The 20,437-nt window shown below is 55.3% G+C and overlaps 2 protein-coding genes across 5 annotated transcripts; one reads left to right on the top strand and one right to left on the bottom strand.

Annotated features, from left to right (window-relative positions):
• Window positions 1-1,964: 1,964 nt before the first annotated feature.
• Window positions 1,965-7,634, top strand: LOC308266320 (glycine N-methyltransferase; the record flags this gene model as incomplete). Of its 3 annotated transcripts, none has more annotated exons than XM_080700496.1 (6): window positions 1,965-2,170; window positions 3,456-3,616; window positions 6,372-6,488; window positions 6,647-6,789; window positions 7,270-7,391; window positions 7,463-7,634. In XM_080700496.1, the coding sequence occupies 6 exons, from the start codon at window positions 1,965-1,967 to the stop codon at window positions 7,632-7,634; spliced, it is 921 nt and encodes a 306-aa protein (XP_080556622.1). The 3 variants fall into 3 exon arrangements, with proteins under 3 accessions (XP_080556622.1, XP_080556623.1, XP_080556624.1); XM_080700497.1 differs by having other exon boundaries at window positions 3,489-3,616; XM_080700498.1 differs by having other exon boundaries at window positions 3,489-3,616; window positions 6,372-6,484; window positions 6,751-6,789.
• A 429-nt stretch (window positions 7,635-8,063) lies between these two features.
• Window positions 8,064-16,442, bottom strand: PEX6 (peroxisomal biogenesis factor 6; the record flags this gene model as incomplete). Of its 2 annotated transcripts, none has more annotated exons than XM_080700653.1 (17): window positions 8,064-8,200; window positions 8,324-8,463; window positions 8,583-8,660; window positions 8,748-8,864; window positions 9,042-9,150; window positions 9,253-9,314; window positions 9,387-9,592; window positions 9,671-9,803; window positions 9,900-9,976; window positions 10,101-10,296; window positions 10,733-10,938; window positions 11,207-11,318; window positions 11,792-11,925; window positions 12,002-12,104; window positions 12,601-12,684; window positions 13,208-13,371; window positions 15,825-16,442. In XM_080700653.1, the coding sequence occupies 17 exons, from the start codon at window positions 16,440-16,442 to the stop codon at window positions 8,064-8,066; spliced, it is 2,676 nt and encodes an 891-aa protein (XP_080556779.1). The 2 variants fall into 2 exon arrangements, with proteins under 2 accessions (XP_080556779.1, XP_080556778.1); XM_080700652.1 differs by having other exon boundaries at window positions 15,564-16,442.
• Window positions 16,443-20,437: the final 3,995 nt, after the last annotated feature.

A 20,437-nucleotide genomic window follows, 5' to 3' on the forward strand; every position in this document is an offset into this window, starting at 1 on the left:
CTGTGTCAGGATGAAAAGATGTACTACACAGATTGCTGCCACTACCAAGAGGAGTGTGTGTGTGCGTGTGTGTGTGTGTTACTGGGAATTGAGCCCAGGGATGCTCTGTGCATGAGCAACGGCCCCAGTCCTATTTATTTAGAAATTGGGTCTTGTTGCCGGGCGTGGTGGCGCACGCTTGTAATCCTCGCGCTTGGGAGGCAGAGACAGGAGGATCGCGCAGGTTCGAAGCCAGCCATGCGTGCTGGCTTAGGAGACCCTGTTTCCAAATAAAAATGTAAAAATAGATCTGGGAGTGTAGCCCAGAGGTAGAGGCTTCCAGGAACCCCAGTACCACCAAAAAAAAAAAAGAAATTGGGTCTTGTAGCTGGGCGTGGTGGTGTACACTTGTAATCCCAGCATTTGGGGGGCTGAGACAGGAGGGTCCCAGTTCGTGGCCAGCCTCAGCTACTTAGGTCATTTGCAACTCAGTGAGACCCTATTTCAAAATAAAGAATAAAAAATAGCCGGCCGTGGTGGCGCAAGCTTGTAATCCCAGCATTTGGGAGGCTGAGACTGGAGGACAGCCTCAGATACTTAGTGAGGCCCTCCGCAACTCAGACTCTGTTTCAAAATAAAGAATAAAAAAAGTGGGCAGGGCATGTGGCTCTGAGGTCAAATGCCTCTAGGTTCCATCCCCAGACCTGAAAAAAAAAAAAAAAAAAGACGAATAAAATTTAGGACTGGGGAGCCAGACATGGTGGTGCAAGCTCGTAATCTCATCATTCGGAGGTTGAGACCCGAGGATCGCAGTTCACAGCCTCAGCTACTTAGGCCCTCCTCAACTTAGACCCTGTTTCAAAAATAAGGAATAAAAAATAGGGTAGGGGGTATAGCTCAGAGGTTAAATGCCCCTGGGTTCCATTCCCAGATCTGCAGAAAAATGAAGAAAATAAAATAGGGCTGGGGGTTTAGCTTGAAGGTAGGATGCCCCTGGGTTCCATCCCTAGTACCGACCACACACACACATATGTATGTATGTATGTCTAGGGGTGTAGATTGCCCCTGGTTCCATCCCCAGTACTGCAAAACAAAAGAAATGGGGTCTTATTAAATAACCACATGCTGCTGGCCTAGAACCTGTACTTTTCCTTCCTCAGCCCAAGTACTGGGATTACCGGCAGGGGCACCTGGGTACTTGGCCCACTCCTTCTGTTTTATTTTGAAACAGGGTCTGTCCAAAGGCCCCTGGGTTCCATCCTCAGTACCATCAAATAAATAAGTAAATAAAATAAAACTTGCTATCCGGCCTCAGCCTCTCAAGGAGCCTAAGACTGCCCAGAGGGCAGGAGGGAGGGAAGGGCTCCACCTGGGGAAGGCAGGGAGATAGCCTGCTTGGTCGGCTCTGTTGGAAGCTCCCTGCCAGCTAGGGGGCGAGTGAGCCCAGGGCAGGACTGCCCTCCCACTTGGATGGACGCCACCCTCAGACACTTCAAATGTCCTCCCCACTTTTTTTTTTTTTTTCCGGCACTGGGGATGGAACCCAGGGGCATTCTCTGAGCTACACTCCCAGCCCTATTTTTTATTTTTATTTTTTATTATGAAACAGGGTCTCACTGAGCTGCAGCCCTCTGCACGAAGCTCAGGCTGGCCGCGAACCTTGATCCTCCTGTCTCGGCCTCCCAAAGGCTGGGTTACAAGGGCGCCACCACGCCCCGCTCGTCCCCAATCTCTAGATATGCCAGTATCTTCCTCCCTTGGCACCCTCCAGTCCCGACCCTAGGGCTGCTCGGCTCCGGGTGAATTTTGAAATGTTCTCTTCCAATTTGGGAAGGGGTGGAGCGCGGGCGTGCGGCTGGAGGGAGGGGGCGAGCCGGGGGCGTGTCCCCGAGCTCACCTGCCATTGGCCCCGTCGGGCCTCCCAGCTGCGATAAATGGGGAGCGGGCGCGGGGCGGGCAGCCAGCCTGCGAGCCAGCCCGGCAGGATGGTGGACAGCGTGTACCGCTCCCGCTCGCTGGGGGTGGCGGCCGAAGGGCTCCCGGACCAGTACGCGGACGGGGAGGCGGCGCGCGTGTGGCAGCTGTACATCGGGGACACCCGCAGCCGCACCGACGAGTACAAGGCCTGGCTGCTCGGGCTGCTGCGCCAGCATGGCTGCCAGCGGGTGCTCGACGTGGCCTGCGGCACCGGGTGAGTCCCGCGGGACGGGGAGGGTGCAGGACTGGCCGGCACGTCGGGGCAGCTCTGGGCGGGAGGCAGGACGCCGGGCCTGGGAACCTGAGCGTGCCCGGGCAGAATGCGTGCTGCCCGTGCACCACCAGGTGCGGGGAAGAAGGGGCCAGGGAGACCCAGGGCGGCGGGAGCCTGCAGAGAAACGGGCGTGGGCCGGGCTGGGTCCTTGGGCCAGCCTTGCTCCTCCTGTGATGGTCTGGGCAGCAGGCACAGTTAACATTTGCACGCGCCCAGGGCTGTGCCAGGAGCTCCCAAACCCTCACAGGCGCCCGGAGGTAAGCAGTGGTATTCTCCATTTACTAGGACAGGTAGGTCCCATCCAGCTGGGAGGAGATCCAGACCCAGGTGGCCCAGGGTCTGCGCTGCCCACCATCGGGCTGGCTGCTGCCTCCCCGCCTTGGGACTTAACTCAGGAGAGCACTCTGCCATCTCCCAGATGGGGACACCAGTGTTAGAAAGGGGTTCTGGACATGCCACGAATAAAAACTCATAACATGGAAAAGTAACTTGGCAAGACTGACTAGAGTCTGGCAAGCAGCCCCCTCCCCGCCTCAGCCTGCTGTGGGGAGGCCTTGGGTTCACACCCCGAGCTAAGGCCTCTCTTTAGTACAGACAGAAACACGGTTTTGACAAAGAAACAAAGTCTTACTGTGCATTTTGCACTGGCTGGTTTACTGCTAGAACCAACACGATTTAAAAGTTTAGGACATACTCTGCCTTATTGGCTTCCTGCAAAATTTTAAAGTACATTCTTGGAACAAACTGGTACATACATTATATAATAGTTCCAAGCTATGGTAACAAATGAATGCTTAATGCTACATGTCTATGGAATTTACCACTTCCACAGGAAGATGCTTTTCCTTTCTTCCACCCCTCAGAGGGTTAATGCACAGTGCTCAGCTCTGACAGGTGCTTTAAAAAAAAAAAGGTTACCATTATCCTGGCATGATGCAGGCATTGGGAGGCTGAGACTGGAGGACTGCAACAGTTAGTGAGGTCCTCTGCAACTCAGACCCTGTTTCAAAATAAAGGGTAAAAAATAGGGCAGGGGGTGTAGCTCGGAGGTCAAATGCCCCTGAAAAGAGAAGGAAGGAAGGAAGGAAGGAAGGAAGGAAGGAAGGAAGGAAGGAAGGAAGGAGAAAAAAAAGGCTACCAGCTGGTGGTGAACCATTTGCGAGCCGCCCACCTACTGTCAGCGGGGCTGGGCGGGGAGGCGCCGGCCGGCCGGCCTGGCCTCGAGCTCCGCGCTCCCTGACGGCTCCTCTCTGCCCAGGGTGGACTCCATCATGCTGGTGGAAGAGGGCTTCAGCGTGATGAGTGTGGACGCCAGCGACAAGATGCTCAAGTACGCACTCAAGGAGCGCTGGGACCGGCGCCGGGAGCCCGCCTTCGACAAGTGGGGTAGGGAGGCCGATCTGGGCCAAGCGCGCTGCCGCCGGGTACTGCTCCGTCCCCCCAGGGCTCCTGACGTGGGGTGGGGTCTGGTTTTTTATTTGTTTTCCTTTTGGTATTGGGAATTAAACCCAGGGGCATTCTACCACTGGGCTATACCCTCAGCTCTTTTTATTTTTTGGCAGGTCTGGGGATGGTACCCAGGCGCGTTCGACCTCTGAGCTACAGCCCCTGCCCTATTTTTTATTCTTTATTTTGAAACAGGGTCTCACTGAGTTGCGGAGGGCCTCACTAAGTAGCTGAGGCTGTCCGCGAACCGCAATCCTCCAGTCTCAGCCTCCCGAATGCTGGGATTAGAAGTGTGCGCCACCATGCCCAGCTTTCTTCTTTCTTTATTTATTTTTTTATGTTGAAACAGGGTCTTTCTAAACTGCTGAGGCTGGTCTCAAAGCCGTGATCCTCTGGTCTCAGCCTCCCAAGGACTGGGATTACAGGCATGCACTGCTATATCTGGCTTTTAATTTGTGTGTGTGTGTGTGTGTGTGTGTGTGAGTGACTTCAGGGTGGAACCTGGGGCTTTCTACCTCCGGGCTACACCCCAGCCCAATTTTATAATTTACTTGGAAATGGTCTCATAAGTTGCTGAGAGCCTCACTCAGTAGCTGAGGCTGGCTTTGAACCTGTGCGATCCTCCTTTTCAGCCTCCCAAGTGCTGGGATTACAAGCGTGCGCCACCACACCCAACTGGCTTTTAAATTTATTTTTTTGTGGTACCGGGGATGGAACCTGGGGCATTCTACCTCCGAGCTACACCCCAAGCCCTATTTATTTTTAATTCTTTATTTTGAAACAGGGGCTCACTGAGTTGCAAAGAGCCTCACTAAGTAGATGAGGCTGTCCTTGAACTGAGATCCTCCTGTCTCAGCCTTCCAAATGCTGGGATTACAAGTGTATACCACCACGCCTGGCTCTCTTAAATTTATTTATTTATTTTATTATTATTATTATTATTTTTGTGTGTGGTACTGGGGGTGGAACCCAGAGGCTTTCTAACTCCGGGCTATACTCCCAGACCTTTTTTATATTTTATTTGGAAACAGGGTCTTACTAAATTGCTGAAAGCCTCACTAAGTAGCTGAGGCTGGCTTCGAACCTGTGCGATCCTCCTGTCTCCGCCTCCCAAGCGCAGGGATTACAAGCATGTGCCACCACGCCTGGCGTTCTCTTAAATTTATTTTTAAACGGAGCCTCACTAAGTTGGTGAGGGCCTTACTAAGTTGTTGAGACGGCCTCCAACCTCTGACCCTGCCTCAGCCTCCCAAGTTCTGGGGTTACAAATTATATATATTTGTAAACAGGGTCTCTTAAGCCAGCAAGGCTGGCTTCGAACCTGCTTGATCCTCCTATCTTTGCATCCCAAGAGCGGGGATTACAAGCGTGCGCCACCATGCCCAGCTTTTTTATTCTTTATTTTGAAACAGGGCCTCACTAGGTAGCTGAAGCTGTCCCTGAACCACAATCCTCCTGTTTTAGCCTCCTGAATGCTGGGATTATAAACATGCACCACCATGGCTGGATAATTGTTTAATTTTACTCATTTATTTTTGTAGTACTGGGGACTGAACTCATGTGAATGTTCTACCGTTGAGCTACACTCCCCCCCCCCCTTTATGTGGCACTGGATTAGAACCCAGGGGCATTCTACTTCCAAGCTACACTCCCAGACCTATTTTTTTTTTTTATTATTCTTTATTTTGAAACAGGGTCTCACTAAGTTGCAGAGGTTCTAAGTAGCTGAGTCTGGCCAGGAATCTGCAATCCTCTTGTATCAGCCTCCCAAGTACTGAGAGCACAAGTGTGCACCTCTGTGCCGCATCCATCCATCCACCCATCCATCTATCTATCATCTATTATTTTTATTTATGATACTGAGGATGGAACCCAGGGGCATTCCATCTCTGAGCAACATTCCCAGGCCTATTTTTTTATTATTTTGAAACAAGGTGTCACTGAGTTGTAAAGGGTCTCACTAAGTAGCTGAGGCTTGTTGTGAACCTGGATCTTCCTGTCTCAGCCTCCCGAGTACTGGGATTATACACATGTGTTCCGCTGTGTGTACCACCACACCCAGCCTTATTTTTTCTCTTGAAACAGTGTTTAACCAGGTTGCCCAAAAGCATTTTTGTGCGTGTTTGTGTGTGTGCTGGGGATTGACCCAGGAGCATTCTACCTCCAAGCTACATCCCAGCCCTATTTTTTATTCTTTATTTTGAAACAGGGTCTCACTGAGTTGCAGAGGGCCTCACTAAGTAGCTGAGGCTGGCTGTGAACCCGTGATCCTGTCTCAGCCTCCTAATGCTGGGATTACAAGTGTGCGCCATCACACCTGGCTAAGAACATTTAAACTTTTATTTCTAAACAGAATCTCAGTAAGTTGGGAGGCTAGTCTCAAACCTGTGATCCTCCTGTCTCAGCCTCCTGAGTACTGGGATTACAGGTGTATGTCATCATGCTTAGCTGTTTAGTTTACTTGTATTTATAATATCCTGATCCTCCTCCCAAATAAAACCCCGGAAGCAGAGAGCCCCTCTCCCCATGGCTGGCTTTCCCTTGCCTTCTCCTTCCCCACTTTCCTAAGGATCCCTCCCTCTAGCTGGAGGGAGACTCCCGTGTGTGAGGAAGAAGCTGGGATGCATCGTCCTTGTTGGGCTGGGTGGTGTTGGTACATGAAGCCACTGGTTCCTCTTCTCCTTCCGGGCCCCAGTCATCGAGGAGGCCAACTGGATGACTCTGGACAAAGATGTGCCACAGCCCGCAGGGGGCGGCTTTGACGCTGTCATCTGCCTTGGGAACAGTTTCGCCCACTTGCCAGACTGCAGAGGTGAGAGGTGCACTGGGCGTGGCCTGCCCCTGAGCCCACCCCTCCCAGGCCATTCACAAAGATGACTGCTTTCTGCCCGGCCCCGCGGTCTCTGGCTCCCCGGGAGGGGAGAGTGTGAGGTCCTGTTCACACGGAGCCTTTGTCCCTGCCGGAGCCAGGTGACCAAAGTGAGCACCGGCAGGCACTCAAGAACTTTGCAAGCATGGTGCGCTCGGGGGGCCTGCTGGTCATCGACCACCGCAACTACGACCACATCCTCCAGACCGGCTGCGCACCCCCCGGGAAGAACATCTACTACAAGGTGGGCCACCAGGGAAGGGCAGGCCGCGCGTGGGAGGTGTAAGCCTGGGGTCTTCTAGTCCATCAGTCTCCTGCAGGCTGGGTGTGGCGGAGCAGACTTAATCCCAGAACTTGGGCGGTTCAAGACCAGCCTCAGCAATTTAGGGAGGCCCGCCACAACTGAGTGAGATACTGTTTCAAAACATAAAACAGAAGCCAGGCTGGTGGTGCAGCTTGTAATCCAGTACCTGGGAGGCTGAGACAGGAGGACTGCAGGTTCACAGGCAGCCACAGTTGCTTAGTGAGGCCCTGTTTCAAAATACAAAATAAAAGGTAGGGCTGGGGGTGTAGCTTGCAGGTAGAATGTCCCTGGGTTCACACCCCAGTGCCACACACACACACACACACACAAGGGCTGGGGTGTCGCTCCAAAGCAGGATGTGTGTGTGTGTGATGTGTGTGAGTGCGCACACAGGCCAACAGCTTCCACCACGCCCTCCAGAGCGACCTGACCAAGGACATCACCACGTCGGTGCTGACGGTGAACAACAAGGCCCACATGGTGACCCTGGACTACACGGTGCAGGTGCCGGGCGCCGGCCAGGATGGCGCTCCCGGCCTCAGGTACGGCTTGGCCTGGCGGGGGGAGGGCGGCGCTGAGGCCCAGCCCTCACGGTAGCTGGGGCCTGTTGCAGCAAGTTCCGGCTCTCATACTACCCACACCGCCTGGCACCCTTCACGGAGTTGCTCCAGACGGCCTTCGGGGGCAAGTGCCAGCACAGCGTCCTGGGAGACTTCAAGCCGTACAAGCCGGGCCAGGCCTACGTCCCCTGCTATTTCATTCACGTGCTCAAGAAGACAGACTGAGCATGGCCTCGGCTCCCTCGACCCCACCCAGGCGCTGCCAAGCCCTCGCAAGCCCCAGGCCGCGGGCTCGGGCAATTGGAAGGGTAAACAATACAGTCTGTGCCTTTTCCAGTGGCCCCTTGCTGTGTTTGTGTCAGAAGGTCCGCGCTCCGTGGGCCCTTCTCCAGGCAGACAGTTCACACCAGCAGGGGGCGGCATATGCTTTATTTTCTGCCACAGAACTGGCCTGGCCTCAGGGCCCATTCTCAGACCAGCAGGCCCTGCCCGCTTCCTGAGTACTCCCGCCTTGGCGCTTAGAGCTGGCCAGAGTGGGGAGGGGGGCTCACAGGCCGCTCTAAACCCTCGTCCTCCTGCAGGGAGGCTTCCTGGGCCGGTGAGCACGCCCGTCCTCAGAGGGGCCATCTGGGCAGCCTTGGCCAGGCGGCAGTCCTAGCACGCAGCAAACTTGCGCTGGATGCGCTTGTACCGCAGCAGCTCCTGCTCGCTGACCGAGGGCTGCAGCCGGGCAGCCGCCTGCAACAGGTCGTCCATGGTGAGCAGCAGGGCCGAGTTCCCTGGCTCCAGCCCTGAGGACGAGAGGGTGAGGCCAGGCGCATCCCAGCTAAGTCCCGGTGTCCCTCCTCTGCCGCCCAGGACCGCGGCCGCCCACCTGCTTTCCGGCTGAGCTTTGGGGCCCACAGGCAGCTCACCTTCTTCCAGGTCGTGAACCCTGCGTTTGAGGGCAGTTGTCATGGCATCAGAGCAGAGGGCGTAGAGGTCTGCGCCCGTCAGCTGGGGGGGACAGGAGTCCAACACGCGCAGCAGGCTCACGGAGGGCTCTAGCTTGAACCTGCCGTGGTACACGAGCGTCACAGCTGCTGGCTCTGTCCCTCAAAGCCATTGCTGACCAGCTCAGCCTGCCTGCCGCACTTTCCCCCAAGCCCCGAGTCTTCCTCTAACAGCACATACTTGCGTGTGATGGCGCTCAGGACACGCAGCTGGGAGGCTCGGTCTTCACTTGCCCCCACGAATACCAGCTTGTCAAATCTTTAGGGAGACAGATGAACAAGGATGTCAGGGAGGCCACGAGGGATTGGGGTAGGAGTCGGTGGAGGGAGGGGTCCCGCTGCCCACCTGCCTGGCCTCAGAAGGGCAGGGTCCAGGAGGTCTGGCCTATTGGTGGCGCCAATCACAAACACATCCTGGGTGCTGTGAAGCCCATCCAGCTCGGCCAGTAGCTGAGACACCACCCTGCAGAGGGGAAAACAGGCCAGAGTCCTTGGTCCAGCTGGGACTCGGCCCTGCCTGGGGTGCGTGCCGTGTAGGCTGCCTCAATGGGCTCCCTGCTTCGTCAGCTCCCATTGGCTATCTTGGAGCTGAAAGGGCAGGAACTTCTGTCTCGGGCTCTGGTCTGGAGACTGCAATGACCTGTCCATCACTCCTCCCGAGTCTCCACTTCGCCCCCGACTTGGGGCCAAGGAGTCCAGTTCATCAAAGAAGATGATGCAGGGCGCCGCAGCCCTGGCCCTGGAAAACACTGAGCGGGAGGGGCCCCCAGGAGGGGCCTGAGTCCGGCGGGGCGGAGGCCAGGCAGCCAGGAGCCCAGCTCAGGGGGGGGAGGCGGGAGGGCCAGGCTCACCTTCCCGCACGTTCTCCTCGCTCTGGCCCACATACATGTTGATGAGCTCCGGCCCCTTCACACTGCGCAGCAGAGGGACGGGTGAGCCACGCGCCTGCAGACACCTCCCACCTCCCGCAGCCCGCCCCGCCCACCTCAGGAAGGTGAGGCTGCACTCCGTGGCCACCGCCTTGGCCAGGAGGGTCTTGCCGGTGCCAGGCGGCCCGTGCAGCAGGAGGCCGGAGCGCCTCAGCCCCAGGCTCAGCAGCTCGGGGTGCTGCAGAGGGAGCTGGATGGTCTCCAGGATCTCCTTCTTCGCCTCCTGCAGCCCGCCCACGTCGTGCCAGGACACTGAGGGGATCTAGAGACGAGAGTGGGCTGGGGACGTGCAGGTGAGGGAAGGCGCGCGCCTGTGCACCTCTAAGGAACTGGCGCCCACCTTGGGCGCGCCCACGGCCTGGGAGTGCGCGGACTGCAGCTGCTCTAGCGCCTGCCCGAAGTCCTCGGCCAGGAGGGGGAAGCCCGCCGCACACAGCTCTGCCTCATCCTCCTCACTCAGGCCGCCTGCCAAGCTGGAAAGAACATGGCCTCCGGGATCTGGATCCCCTCCACCCTGCCAGGCCTCCCTCTGTCCCTTCCCACCAGCCCTGCTCGGCCTGGCCCCTTACCCTGCGCCCTTGATCCTGGTGCAGGCGGCCCGGCTGGTGTGGGCCAGAAGGGCAGAGAGATCCCCAACCACGAAGCCCTAACAAAGCACAGGGAAGGACACACGAGCAGGTGAGTGGGCAGGAACCGGGCTGGGCCCGCCAGCCAGGCCTTGGAGACGGCCACCCTCACTCCCAGCAGCAGGCGGCCACACTGATACGCACCGCACACTGCCGCGCCAGCCGCGCCAGGTTCACCTCCTGGCCCAGGGGCAGATGGGCAGTGAGGGCCTGCAGCACGCTGAGCCGCTGCCCCTCTGACAGCACGGGCACCTCCAGCTCGTGAGGAAATGCCGTCTGTATGTCGGCAGGCAGGTCCTGGGCCCGGCTCGTAGTGGCCACAACCATCAGGGGAGGGTGGCTGTGGACAGGCGGGGGCACTGAGGGGGCGCGGGGCTGGGCTGCTAGGTGAGCCGGCCAGAGCCCCGGCTGGGGGCCCAAGAGAATGCCCCAAGGGCCACCTGTAACCCCAGTACTTGGGAGGTTGGGACAGGAGGATCACGGGTTTGCAGCAGCCTCAGCCACTCCACAACTCAGGGAGACCAGTTCAAACTAAAAAGTAAAGTGGGGCTGACAGTGTAGCTCAGAGATAGAAGGCCCCTGGGTTCCATCTCCAGTGCCCTCCCCACACCCATAAATCCTAGTGTTCCTCAAGAAATAACTAGGCACATCGGGCTCTCTGAACCCTCTGAGGCCCTCAGCTTGGGGCTGTGCAAGGGCAGCCAGAGGGCAGATTGCTGAGAAGAGGGCCCCCATGAGGACCGGGCCTTGCTCTGCACCCACCTGCCCCCAAGCACCTGCTGGGGGCATCCTCGAGGAGCAGGTGACGCAGGGTGGCCACCACACGGGAGTCCTCGCCCAGCCCGCCACGCTCCTGGCCCAGGAGGTCCACGGAGGTGAGCAGCAGGACCGCAGGCCGGCAGCGGCGGGCCCGGGAGAAGGCGGCCTGCAGCTTGGTCTCCACCGCCGCACTGCTGTCTGCACAGAGGCCAGAGCAGGGCACCTGGGGAGAGTCCCACAGCCCCTGTGAGCAGGGTTAGAGTGACGGCACAGAGCTTGACGGCAAGGGCGGCCCAGCCCTGCCTCGGTACACCGCCTTCCCTGGCCTGCGACCAGAATTCTGGAACCTTCCCTTTGAAAGGACCTCAGTAGCTGAGCATCATGGAACTGAGCCTGGGCCACTGGGCAGAGGCTAGGGACGCCAATGACCGAAGAGACAGGGAGAAGGACGGGGCCAGCGCGGGGGCACTTGGGCTCTACTGGACCCTCACCTTCAGCAAGTGGAGCCCAAGGCGACTGCAGGCTGCGGAGACCGCCGTGGTCTTCCCACTGCCTGGGGGGCCCCGCAGAAGGACACAGCTACTTCCTGTCAGCAGGGCACCTCTGGAACAAGAGCAGGGACACCTATTTCTTCCATTCTACCCAAGCCTGGGACCTCCAGAGCAGTCACTGCTGCTCCCAGTGAGTTTCCTGCCCCGCCCAGGGCTGCACAAGCAGTGAGGCCCACCTCCACACCACAGGGAGGCTCTGGCGGGCACACAGCATGCCAAGGGCCATGACGAATCCCCAGCCAGCCGGGCTGGGTCTACACTCAGGCCACTGTAGGAGCTGTGTCCCTTCAGGGACAGGGTGATCAAGGGACACTGGGCTCTTCGAGGGGACGGGCAGCCACAGAGACAGGCGACCCGGGCTGACTCTTCCACACAGCCCGCCTTGGAGGATGGAGGCCATCCCAGGGAAGAGCCTGGGAATCTGCTTACAGGAGGGGTGCAGGACACGCCTCCTCTGGCAGAGCGAGGAGTCACTGTGGCAGCTGTCCCTCCAGGGATGTTCTGAGCGAGCTGGGCCTCACTCACCCTGGCTGGAGGTGAGGCTTCAGCACGGCGCAGAGCTCAGCCACCAAGGCCCCCAGGCCTGGGGGAGCCCAGCTGCTCCAGGGAGCGGCTCCTCCTGAAGACGGCACCGGAACAGGGCTCAGGGCAGAACCCACCTGCAGGAGGCAGCGGCGCCTTAGGTCCTGGGCATCTCTCCCACCTCCTTCACCAGGTCTCCCACTGAGGCCTCACCATGAACAAGGAGGTGTGGGTGATGTCGGCCATGTAGGTTCTGGCTGGCTCATCCAGAGCATCACCCACTGTTCTCTTCACCTTAAAAAACATCTCCCGCCACCTGCAAGAAAGAGGCCCAGTGGCTCCCCTTTCCAAGGATGGCCATGGCTTTCTCTAGCACAGCCCCAAGCCGCATCAGGAGGCATGGGAGTAGGGAAAGCAGATGGTCTTTATCATCCCCCTGATTGCACCATAGACTTTTTTTTTTTTTTTTTTGATACTGGGGATTGAACCCAGGAGCATTATACCTTTAAAATACACTCCCAGCCCTTACTTTGAAACGGGGTCTTTGCTAAGTTGCTAAAGGACTCTCTAATCAAATTGCTGAGGCTGTTCTCAAGCCTGAGATCCTCCTGTCTCAGCTTCCCAAGTACTAGGATTACAGGAGTGTAACACCACACCCAACTCCTAGTGGTTCTTAGTCTTTCTTCAGGAAAGGTAAACTGCCCCTGGGTTCAGCCTCCAGTACCAGAAAAATTCCTGGGTATCAAGTCATCGCATATAGCGTGGGGGAGGGAGCGCAGAATCCCATCTGCAGGACAGGAGGCAGCCAGTACCTGGGCAGTTTCTCCAGACTTCCTTCCAGGACCTCTGTTTGCCCATCTGTTGGCACACACAGAACGTCTCCTTCCTGGACGACCCTGCAACACGGCAGCAGCTTTGGTCATTTGCAGTGGGTCTGAGTGTGTGCTTGACACATCTACCTGAGCCCCCTCCTAGCACAGACGGCTTCCTAAGGCTCTACGGCATACCCAGAGATTCCCAGTTCTCCAGAGAAGACTCGAGACCTAGACTGAGCTGGGAGGTGCTGGTGAGGACGGAGTGGGGTCAGGGGAGAGGACGCAGACCTCTGTTTTTTTGGGGGATGTTCTTTGATCAAATGGTTGTTTTTTTTTGTTTTTTTTTTTTGGTGGTACTGACTGGGGGTGGAACCCAGAGGCTTTCTACCTCCGGGCTATACTCTTTCTGAGTTTGGAGTGTCCAAATCCATCTCCTAGTTCAGATTTCTGTTGTCTGCCTGACATACCAAGAAGCTCCTTGCCACAATATTGCCCCAAATGAGGCTTCTATTAATCGAAGGGCCCGGGCACCTGAACCCAGAGCACAGGACAGGAGGATGAAGAGGGTGAAATGTTGTCTTCTAGAAAGGGGTAGGCAGCTAACCTGGGTGTCTGAAAGTGCCGGTAAAGCGCATGGTCGTAATTTCTGTTAGCACCGTAGTAGGGGGAGGACACCATTTCGATGTGTAACTCTCTGGCAAACGGAGGCCCGGGCAGCAGCGAGCAGCTTCCTTTGTCTTCGGGGGCGGTGGAACATTCCGAGTACCTCTGTTAGAGAAATAATCACCACCTTATAACCTTCTGCCATGGAGTCAGGGTTTGTAGAAGGTGGGTCTGACTCCGAAAAATGCAACACCTCTCTCCCCTAGGAAAGGGAAACCTCTCTTCTAATGGCCCCAGGAAGCAACATCGCCTCTTTTCCTGACTCTGGCTCCAAAAAGCTCCCCAGTAAAGGTAACCTTTCTGTGATAGCTTTAACTTGGCCCACATCTAGGGAAATGGCAAAGATAATGATTCCCATAAATCTTTGAGTGACACCAGGCAGCTACCGGGATTGATATTCAGTAGACCTAAGTGAGGATATTCTGAATTTAGGCTGCGGGGAAAAGAATGGCCTTAGGGAGGCTGAAGGTGCAGCTTCAGCAGGATAAGGCCACTGACTGCTCCAGGTTTCCCTCCACTCAGCACGGAGCCCAGATCCAGTCCTGCTCAGACTCATCTTCTCTTCTGTCATCTCGGATTTTTTTTTTTTTTTTTTTTTTGCTGGGGATGGAAACCAGGGGCATTCTACCTCCGAGCTACACCCTCAGCCTTATCTTTTAGTCTTTTTATTGTTAAAACAGAGTCTGAGTTGTGAATGGTTTTGCTAAGTAGCTGAGGCTAGCTGCAAACCACAATCCTCCAGTTTCAGCCTCCCAAATGCTGGGATTACAAGCGTGTGCCACCACGCCCGGCTTTTCACTTTTTTTGCAGGTTTTTTTTTTTTTTTTTTTTTTGTGGTACTGGGGTTCCTGGAAGCCCTTCTACCTCTGGGTTACACTCCCAGACCTATTTTATACTTTTTTATTTTTGGAAACAGGGTCTTTTAAGCCAGTGGGACTGGCTTCGAAACTCCGCGATTCTCCTGTCTCCGCCTCCCAAGCGCGGGGATTACAAGCGTGCGCCACCGCGCCCGGCCTTTTTTGCAGTACTGAGGATGGAACCCAGGAACATTCTACCTCTGAGTTACACCCCAGCCCTATTTTTTATTCTTTCATTTGAAACAGGGTCTCCCTAAGTTGCAAAGGGCCTCACTAAGTAGCTGAGGCTGTCCAAGAACTGTGATCCTCCAGTCTCAGCCTCCCGAGTGCTGGGATTACAAGCGTGCCCGGCTTATTTTTTCACTTTATTAGCATGTGTGTGTGTGCATGTGTGCGTACTGCTGAAGATAGAACCCAAGAACATTCTACCTTCAAGCTACACCTCCACCCCTACTTTTTTATTTGGAAACAGGGGTCTCACAAAGTTGCTGAGAGCCTTGCTACATTGCCAAGGCTGGCTTCAAACCCGTGATCCTCCCGTCTCAGCCTCCCAAGTACTGGGGTTATAGGCATGCACCACTGTGCTGAGCCCCCTTGAATGTATTTAATGAACTAAAAATAAAACACCAGACACCAAAGATTAAAAAAAAGAGTGCTTTTCTTTGAGGACTCTACAATATATAATTGGAGATAAGACTACATCATCAACAAGGCAGAATAAGACAAATGCCCTAAGAAAAGTACAAAATGTCTGGGGAGGAAGAAATAATGGGAAATTCAGAGCAGTGAGGTTAAGAAAGTCTTGATGATGAAGGTGGCATCTTTAGGTAAGCCTTGAAGGACTTTAACAGATGAAGCTAGAAAAATAGGGGAAAAATTTGAAGTCAAGCATAATCATGAGCAAATGCACTGAGGCACTCACTATCCGGTATAAAGCTGGACGGCAGCAATCAATAAACAACTAGCCGGATGGAGAAATGCAGTTAGGAATTTGTGAACCTCATCCTTCACCTCAACAGCTGAGAGTTCTTTCATGCACAGTACGTTAGGGAGGCTTATAATATTTTCATTGAAGATAACAGATAACTAAGGCTAAAAGACATTAAATGAAAAGCCCAAGATTGTAAGGCCAAGAGACCTAACTCCACCACTCTAGTCTTTCAGTTGTTAAGACAGAAGAGAGCTGAGTGTGGTGGCACACACTTGTAATCCGAGTACGTGGGAGGCTGAGACAGGTGGACGGCAGGTTCGCGGCCAGCCTCAGCTACTTAGTGAGAACCTCCTGCAACTTAGTGAGACCCTGCTTCAAAATAAAGAATGAAAAATAGGACTGGGGTGTAGCTCGGAGATAGAATGCCTGTGGGTTCAATCTCCAGTACCGCAAAAAAAAAAAAAAAAAAAAAAAAAAAAAAAGGTATAAGGAGAAGCATACACATTTACCTGAATTCTGAGCTCCCCCACTTCCAGGGGGTCACAGCCGAGATTAAATGCCAGAGCGGCAGGCACGAGCGCCAGCCTGTCAGCGGGCTCTCCCAGCTGCCCAGAGCCGGGCCCTAGCCTCTCGGAGAGGTCCCAGCGAGGCTGGAGGACCTGCACTCTGGCCAAGTGCGGCTGAGAAGTGTTCGGTAACTCTCCGGCCCGGGTTACCCAGACCCATTCACCCTGGAAGAGGCCGAGACCACGGAGACAGCTCCGGCTCACCCCCAGGGCATCTCCAGTCCCTCCTACAGCTCCGCGGAGCTGCCGGACGGTGCGGGAGGCGGCGAAGGAGGACACCACGGGCGGGGGCGGGGGCGGGCTGCTGCTGCCGGCCTCGGGGCACGGCCTCGCCCGCCCGCGGAGCTCGGTGACGGCCAGCCGCGTCCCTGGGCCCAGCAGCCCCTGCAGCGCCGGCCGCGTCTCCAGCACCCGCGGCCCGGGCACCGGCAGGCTCTCTCCGCGCCTCACCAGCAGCGGCCCGACTCGCGGTCCGATCGCCGGGCCGGGCGAGGTGCCGAGCAGCGCCCAGCCCAGCGCCGGAGGCCGCCGCACCGGCCGCGCCCGCACCTGCGCCCCCGAGCCCAAGGCCAGCAGCCGCAGCAGCGCGCGGCTGACCAGCAGCTGCGGGGGCCCGGGCCGCTGCTCCGCGGGCTCCGCGGCCGGCCCCTCCAGGGCAGCCACCAGCAGGGCGGGCCCCGCCGGGCTCTCGCCCGCAGGCCGCAGGGCCAGCACCAGGCCCGGGCCCGCCGCCAGCCACGGGCCCCCGGGCTGCAGCAGCACTGCCAGCGGGGGTGTCTCGGCCGGGAAGGGCTCCAGGACCCGCAACACGGCCAGCGCCATGGTGCCCGGACACCCGCGCGGCTGAGCAGCGCCACTTCCGGAAGCAGGGACCCGGAAGACCCGGAGGAGCGAGAGCAGCTTCCGCTTCCGCCGGGGGCGGAGCCAGGCGAGCGGGCGGGGCCGGCGCATGCGCAGAGGAGCGGCGCTGCGCCTCGCCCCGAGAAGCGGGCGGCGGCGGCGGCAGTGACCGGGGTCGCCGGCCGGGCCGCTAGCACGCGCCCTTTGGACCAGTGTTCCCGAGGACTCGGCTCTGCTTCCGCAGGTGCATCGTCCTCTCCGTTGCCATGCTCCTTGGCATGTGTTTGAGTGTATTGAGCGGCCGGTGGGCGGTCAGTGTGGCCGGGACGGGCTCCGCCCAGTGCCTGGAGCCGTCGTGGAATGTTTGGGAGGAGTCCACCCCTCTGTGGAACTTAGAGTTTGCCCTCCGCGGCGCAGGAACTCTCTGGGAGGGAGTGGTCGGATTATTCGACTGTCTGAGACATGCTCATGGGTATGTAGTGGCTGCTGGCTGAATACATGTGATTCACGGAGCCCCGAGCGCTCGGCGCTGCCGCACCTGTGCCAACACATCCCACACAAAACCCCACGGCCCGGCGTTTTGTGTCCTCCATTGTCCTGTCCGACTCCCACTAGACTTGAGGACAGAGCGGCTTCCCTCCTCCTTGGAACCCGGTCGCTCTCTCTCGGAGCCCCGTTCTGTTTCTTTTCTGGAGGAGGGCAGGCAGCAGAAGAGGGAGAAGGGAGGGGTTCGAGGTTTCTGTCCTGGGGGCTGAGCCAGCTTCCTACCTGTTCTGTTACTTAGATGTCATCCCTGTCTTCTCAGACAGTGGTAGGCCACACTTCCAGTTATTAACAGTCACTATTTTTACTTTGAATCAAGATTAGATGGTGCCGGTCTCTTCCTGGACCTAGCATTCTCTTCCAGCTACAGCCCAGCTTTCTCCTTGTCTTCACAGCTGAGAATCTTGAGGGTCCCTCTTGGTATATAGTATACATTCCTGAGAACCTAACAGTTAAATGCTTGACAGCTCAATCTTAGATGTGCACGTTATAAGATATTCTATTCTTAGAAAGACAAGAAAATTATTTAGATGTCTGATTATAGTTCCTGAAAGTACCTCGAGTCATAAACCTGAAAATTGTTCATTCCCACATTTTTACTTTTATTATTTATTTTGTGGAACTGGGATTGAACCCAGAAGCATTCTACCTCTGAGCTGCACCCCCAGCCCTATATTATTTTTTATTTTGAACCAAGGTCTCACTGAATTGCAGAGGGCCTCACTAAGTTGCTGAGGCTCGCCTCAAACCTGCAATCTTCCTGACTCAGGCTTCCAAATACTGGGCTCATTTCCACATTTTTTTTTTTTAAAGAGCATACAAACCGGGCATGTGGCACGTACAGTAATCCCAGTACTTGGGAGGCTGAGACAGGAGATCACTGGTTTGAGAACACCCCCAGCAAGTAATAAGACTCTCATTTACCTATAGATGCCCTGTTTCAAAGTAAAAATAAAATAGGGCTGAGGGTGTAGCTTGGAGGTAGAATGGGTTCGAGTTCTAGTACCTCACACAAAAATAAATAATAAAAAAGAGGATGTAGGCAAAGCATGATAATGCACGTCGGTAATCCCAGTATTTGGGAGGCTGTAAAAAGAGGGTGGCAGGTTCATAGCCAGCCTTAGCAACTTAGCAAGCTTCTCAGCCACTCAGCAAGACCCTGTTTCAAAATAAAAAAATAAGGGCTAGGTGAGGGGTAGAATGCCCTTGTCTGTAAGCATGTAAGAAGATACTTAGGAGCTGGGCGTGGTGGTGCACACTTGTAATCTCAGCATTTGGGAGGCTGAAACAGGAGGATTGTGGTTTGAGGACAGCTACTTAGTGAGGCCCCTGCAACTCAGTGAGACCCTGTTTCAAAATAAAGAATAAAGAATAAAAAATAGGGCTGGGGGTGTAGTACGGAGGTAGAATGCCCCTGGGTTCCATCCCCAGTACTGTAAAAAAAAAAAAAAAAAAGGTTCACATAGACAAAAGTTCAATTGTTCAATTGGGGAGCTGTTCCCTGCCTTCCCAAGGACTGAGGACCGGGCAGAGGACAGGCCTACAGAAGACAGGCTTGTGGTAGACGGCAGCAGGTAAGCTCTAGGCCTCAGGCCACAGTGCTCCTTGAGGCCTTGCGGATGAATAAATATCTGCTATCCTGACTGGAGCAGCATTGATAGACACCGATGCCCACCCACAGTCCACAGACACCTTCACCTTGGCTCTTCCTGCAGCAAAGACTGGCTGGCTGCCACAGAAACTGTTACCTTGAAATCATCATGTGTTCCTGGGCGCGGTGGGCACGCTTGTCATCCCCGCGCTTGGGAGGCGGAGACAGGAGGAGCGCACAGGTTCAAAGCCAGCCTCAGCTACTTAGTGAGGCTCTAGGCAACTTAGTGAGACCCTGTTTCCAAATAGAGTATAAAATAGGTCTGGGAGTATAGCCCGGAGGTAGAAAGCCTCTGGGTTCCACCCCCAGTACCATCAATCAATCAATCATTCAATCAATAAATCATGTGTCTTGAAAGCCAAATCCCATTTCTGCAACATGGCCCAAACCCCACATTTGCTGCCTTCACTTCCTTACCTTCGTTCACTCTTCAACTCACTAGAAACTTTTTTCTGTTCCTCTGAGATTTCCTTGACAAAGACCATCAGTAAACTTTTTCTCTTTTCTTTTCTTTTTGTGGCACTGGGGATCGAACCCAGGGCATTCAACCTCTGGGTTACACCCCCACCAGCCCTAGTTTATTTTTTATTTTTTTGTGGTACTGGGCGTGGAACCCAGGGGCTTTTCTACCTCCGAGCTACACTCCCAGACCTATTTTATATTTTATTTGGAAACAGAGTCTCACTAAGTAGCTGAGAGCCTCACTAAGTAGCTGGGGCTGGCTTCGAACCTGTGCGATCCTCCAGTCTGAGCCTCCCAAGCACTGGGATTACAAGCATGCGCCACCATGCCCCACTTTAATTTTTACTTTGAAACAGGGTCTCATACACTTCAGAGGGCCTCACTAAGTTGCTGAGGCTGGCTGAGAACCTGTGATCTTCCTGTCTGAGCCTCCCAAGACCTGAGATTACAGGCTTGTGCCACATGCCTGGCTGTACCAATAAACCCTTACAGAATCAAGGTGTTGCTACTCAGTCTCCCGCTGACCAATCCTTTCGCTTCCTTTGTGTTGTGACACCAGTTTTCCTACATCCTTGACACTTCTGGAATCACTAACTCCTCCCTTGCCGACGACACGGTCTCCCCACCATGCAGTGAATCACCAAATCCTGTGGGTCCTTCACTTTCCCATCCCACAGCCCTGCCTTTCAGTGCTGCTCGCCCTGGACAAGGACCACAGGCTTCTTGATTTCTCAGGGCTGTGAGAATCCATGGCCTCCTGCGTGCTGGACAAGCACCTACCGCTAAGCTATACCCTCGCCCCTCCCCAGCTTATTCTCCCCCCAAGCTTATCTTATCTTTGGGTACTGGGGATTGAACCTAGGTCCTCTCTTGCCCACTGAGCTATACCCCAGTGCTTCTCTCCTTTAATTTGTTCAGTGCTGGGAGGGAACCCAGAGGCACTCTACCTCCGAGCTATACCCACAGCCTATTTTTTTATTCTTTATTTTGAAACAGGGTCTCACCGAGTTGCAAAGGGTCTAAGTAGCTGAGGCTGTCCACGAACTTGGATCCTCCTGTCTCCGCCTCTTGAAAACTAGGATTACAAGCGTGCACCGCCACGCCCAGCTCTTTAATTTAATTTAATTTTTTGAAGATTTAAAGAAGTTTATTAGAAAGATAGACATACAGAAAATAGAAATACAGCCCCATGCCAAAATGGCATGGGGGGGTGACTCGAAATGAATACACCCCCGGCTCTGTAATTTTATTTTGAGACAGGGTCTTGCTAGTTGGCCAGGCTGGCCAGGATCCTCCGCCTCAACTTCCCTAGAAACTGAGT

The sequence above is a fragment of the Muscardinus avellanarius genome (genome assembly GCF_963383645.1).
Source record: "Muscardinus avellanarius genome assembly, chromosome: 8".
Taxonomy (NCBI): Eukaryota; Metazoa; Chordata; class Mammalia; order Rodentia; family Gliridae; genus Muscardinus; species Muscardinus avellanarius.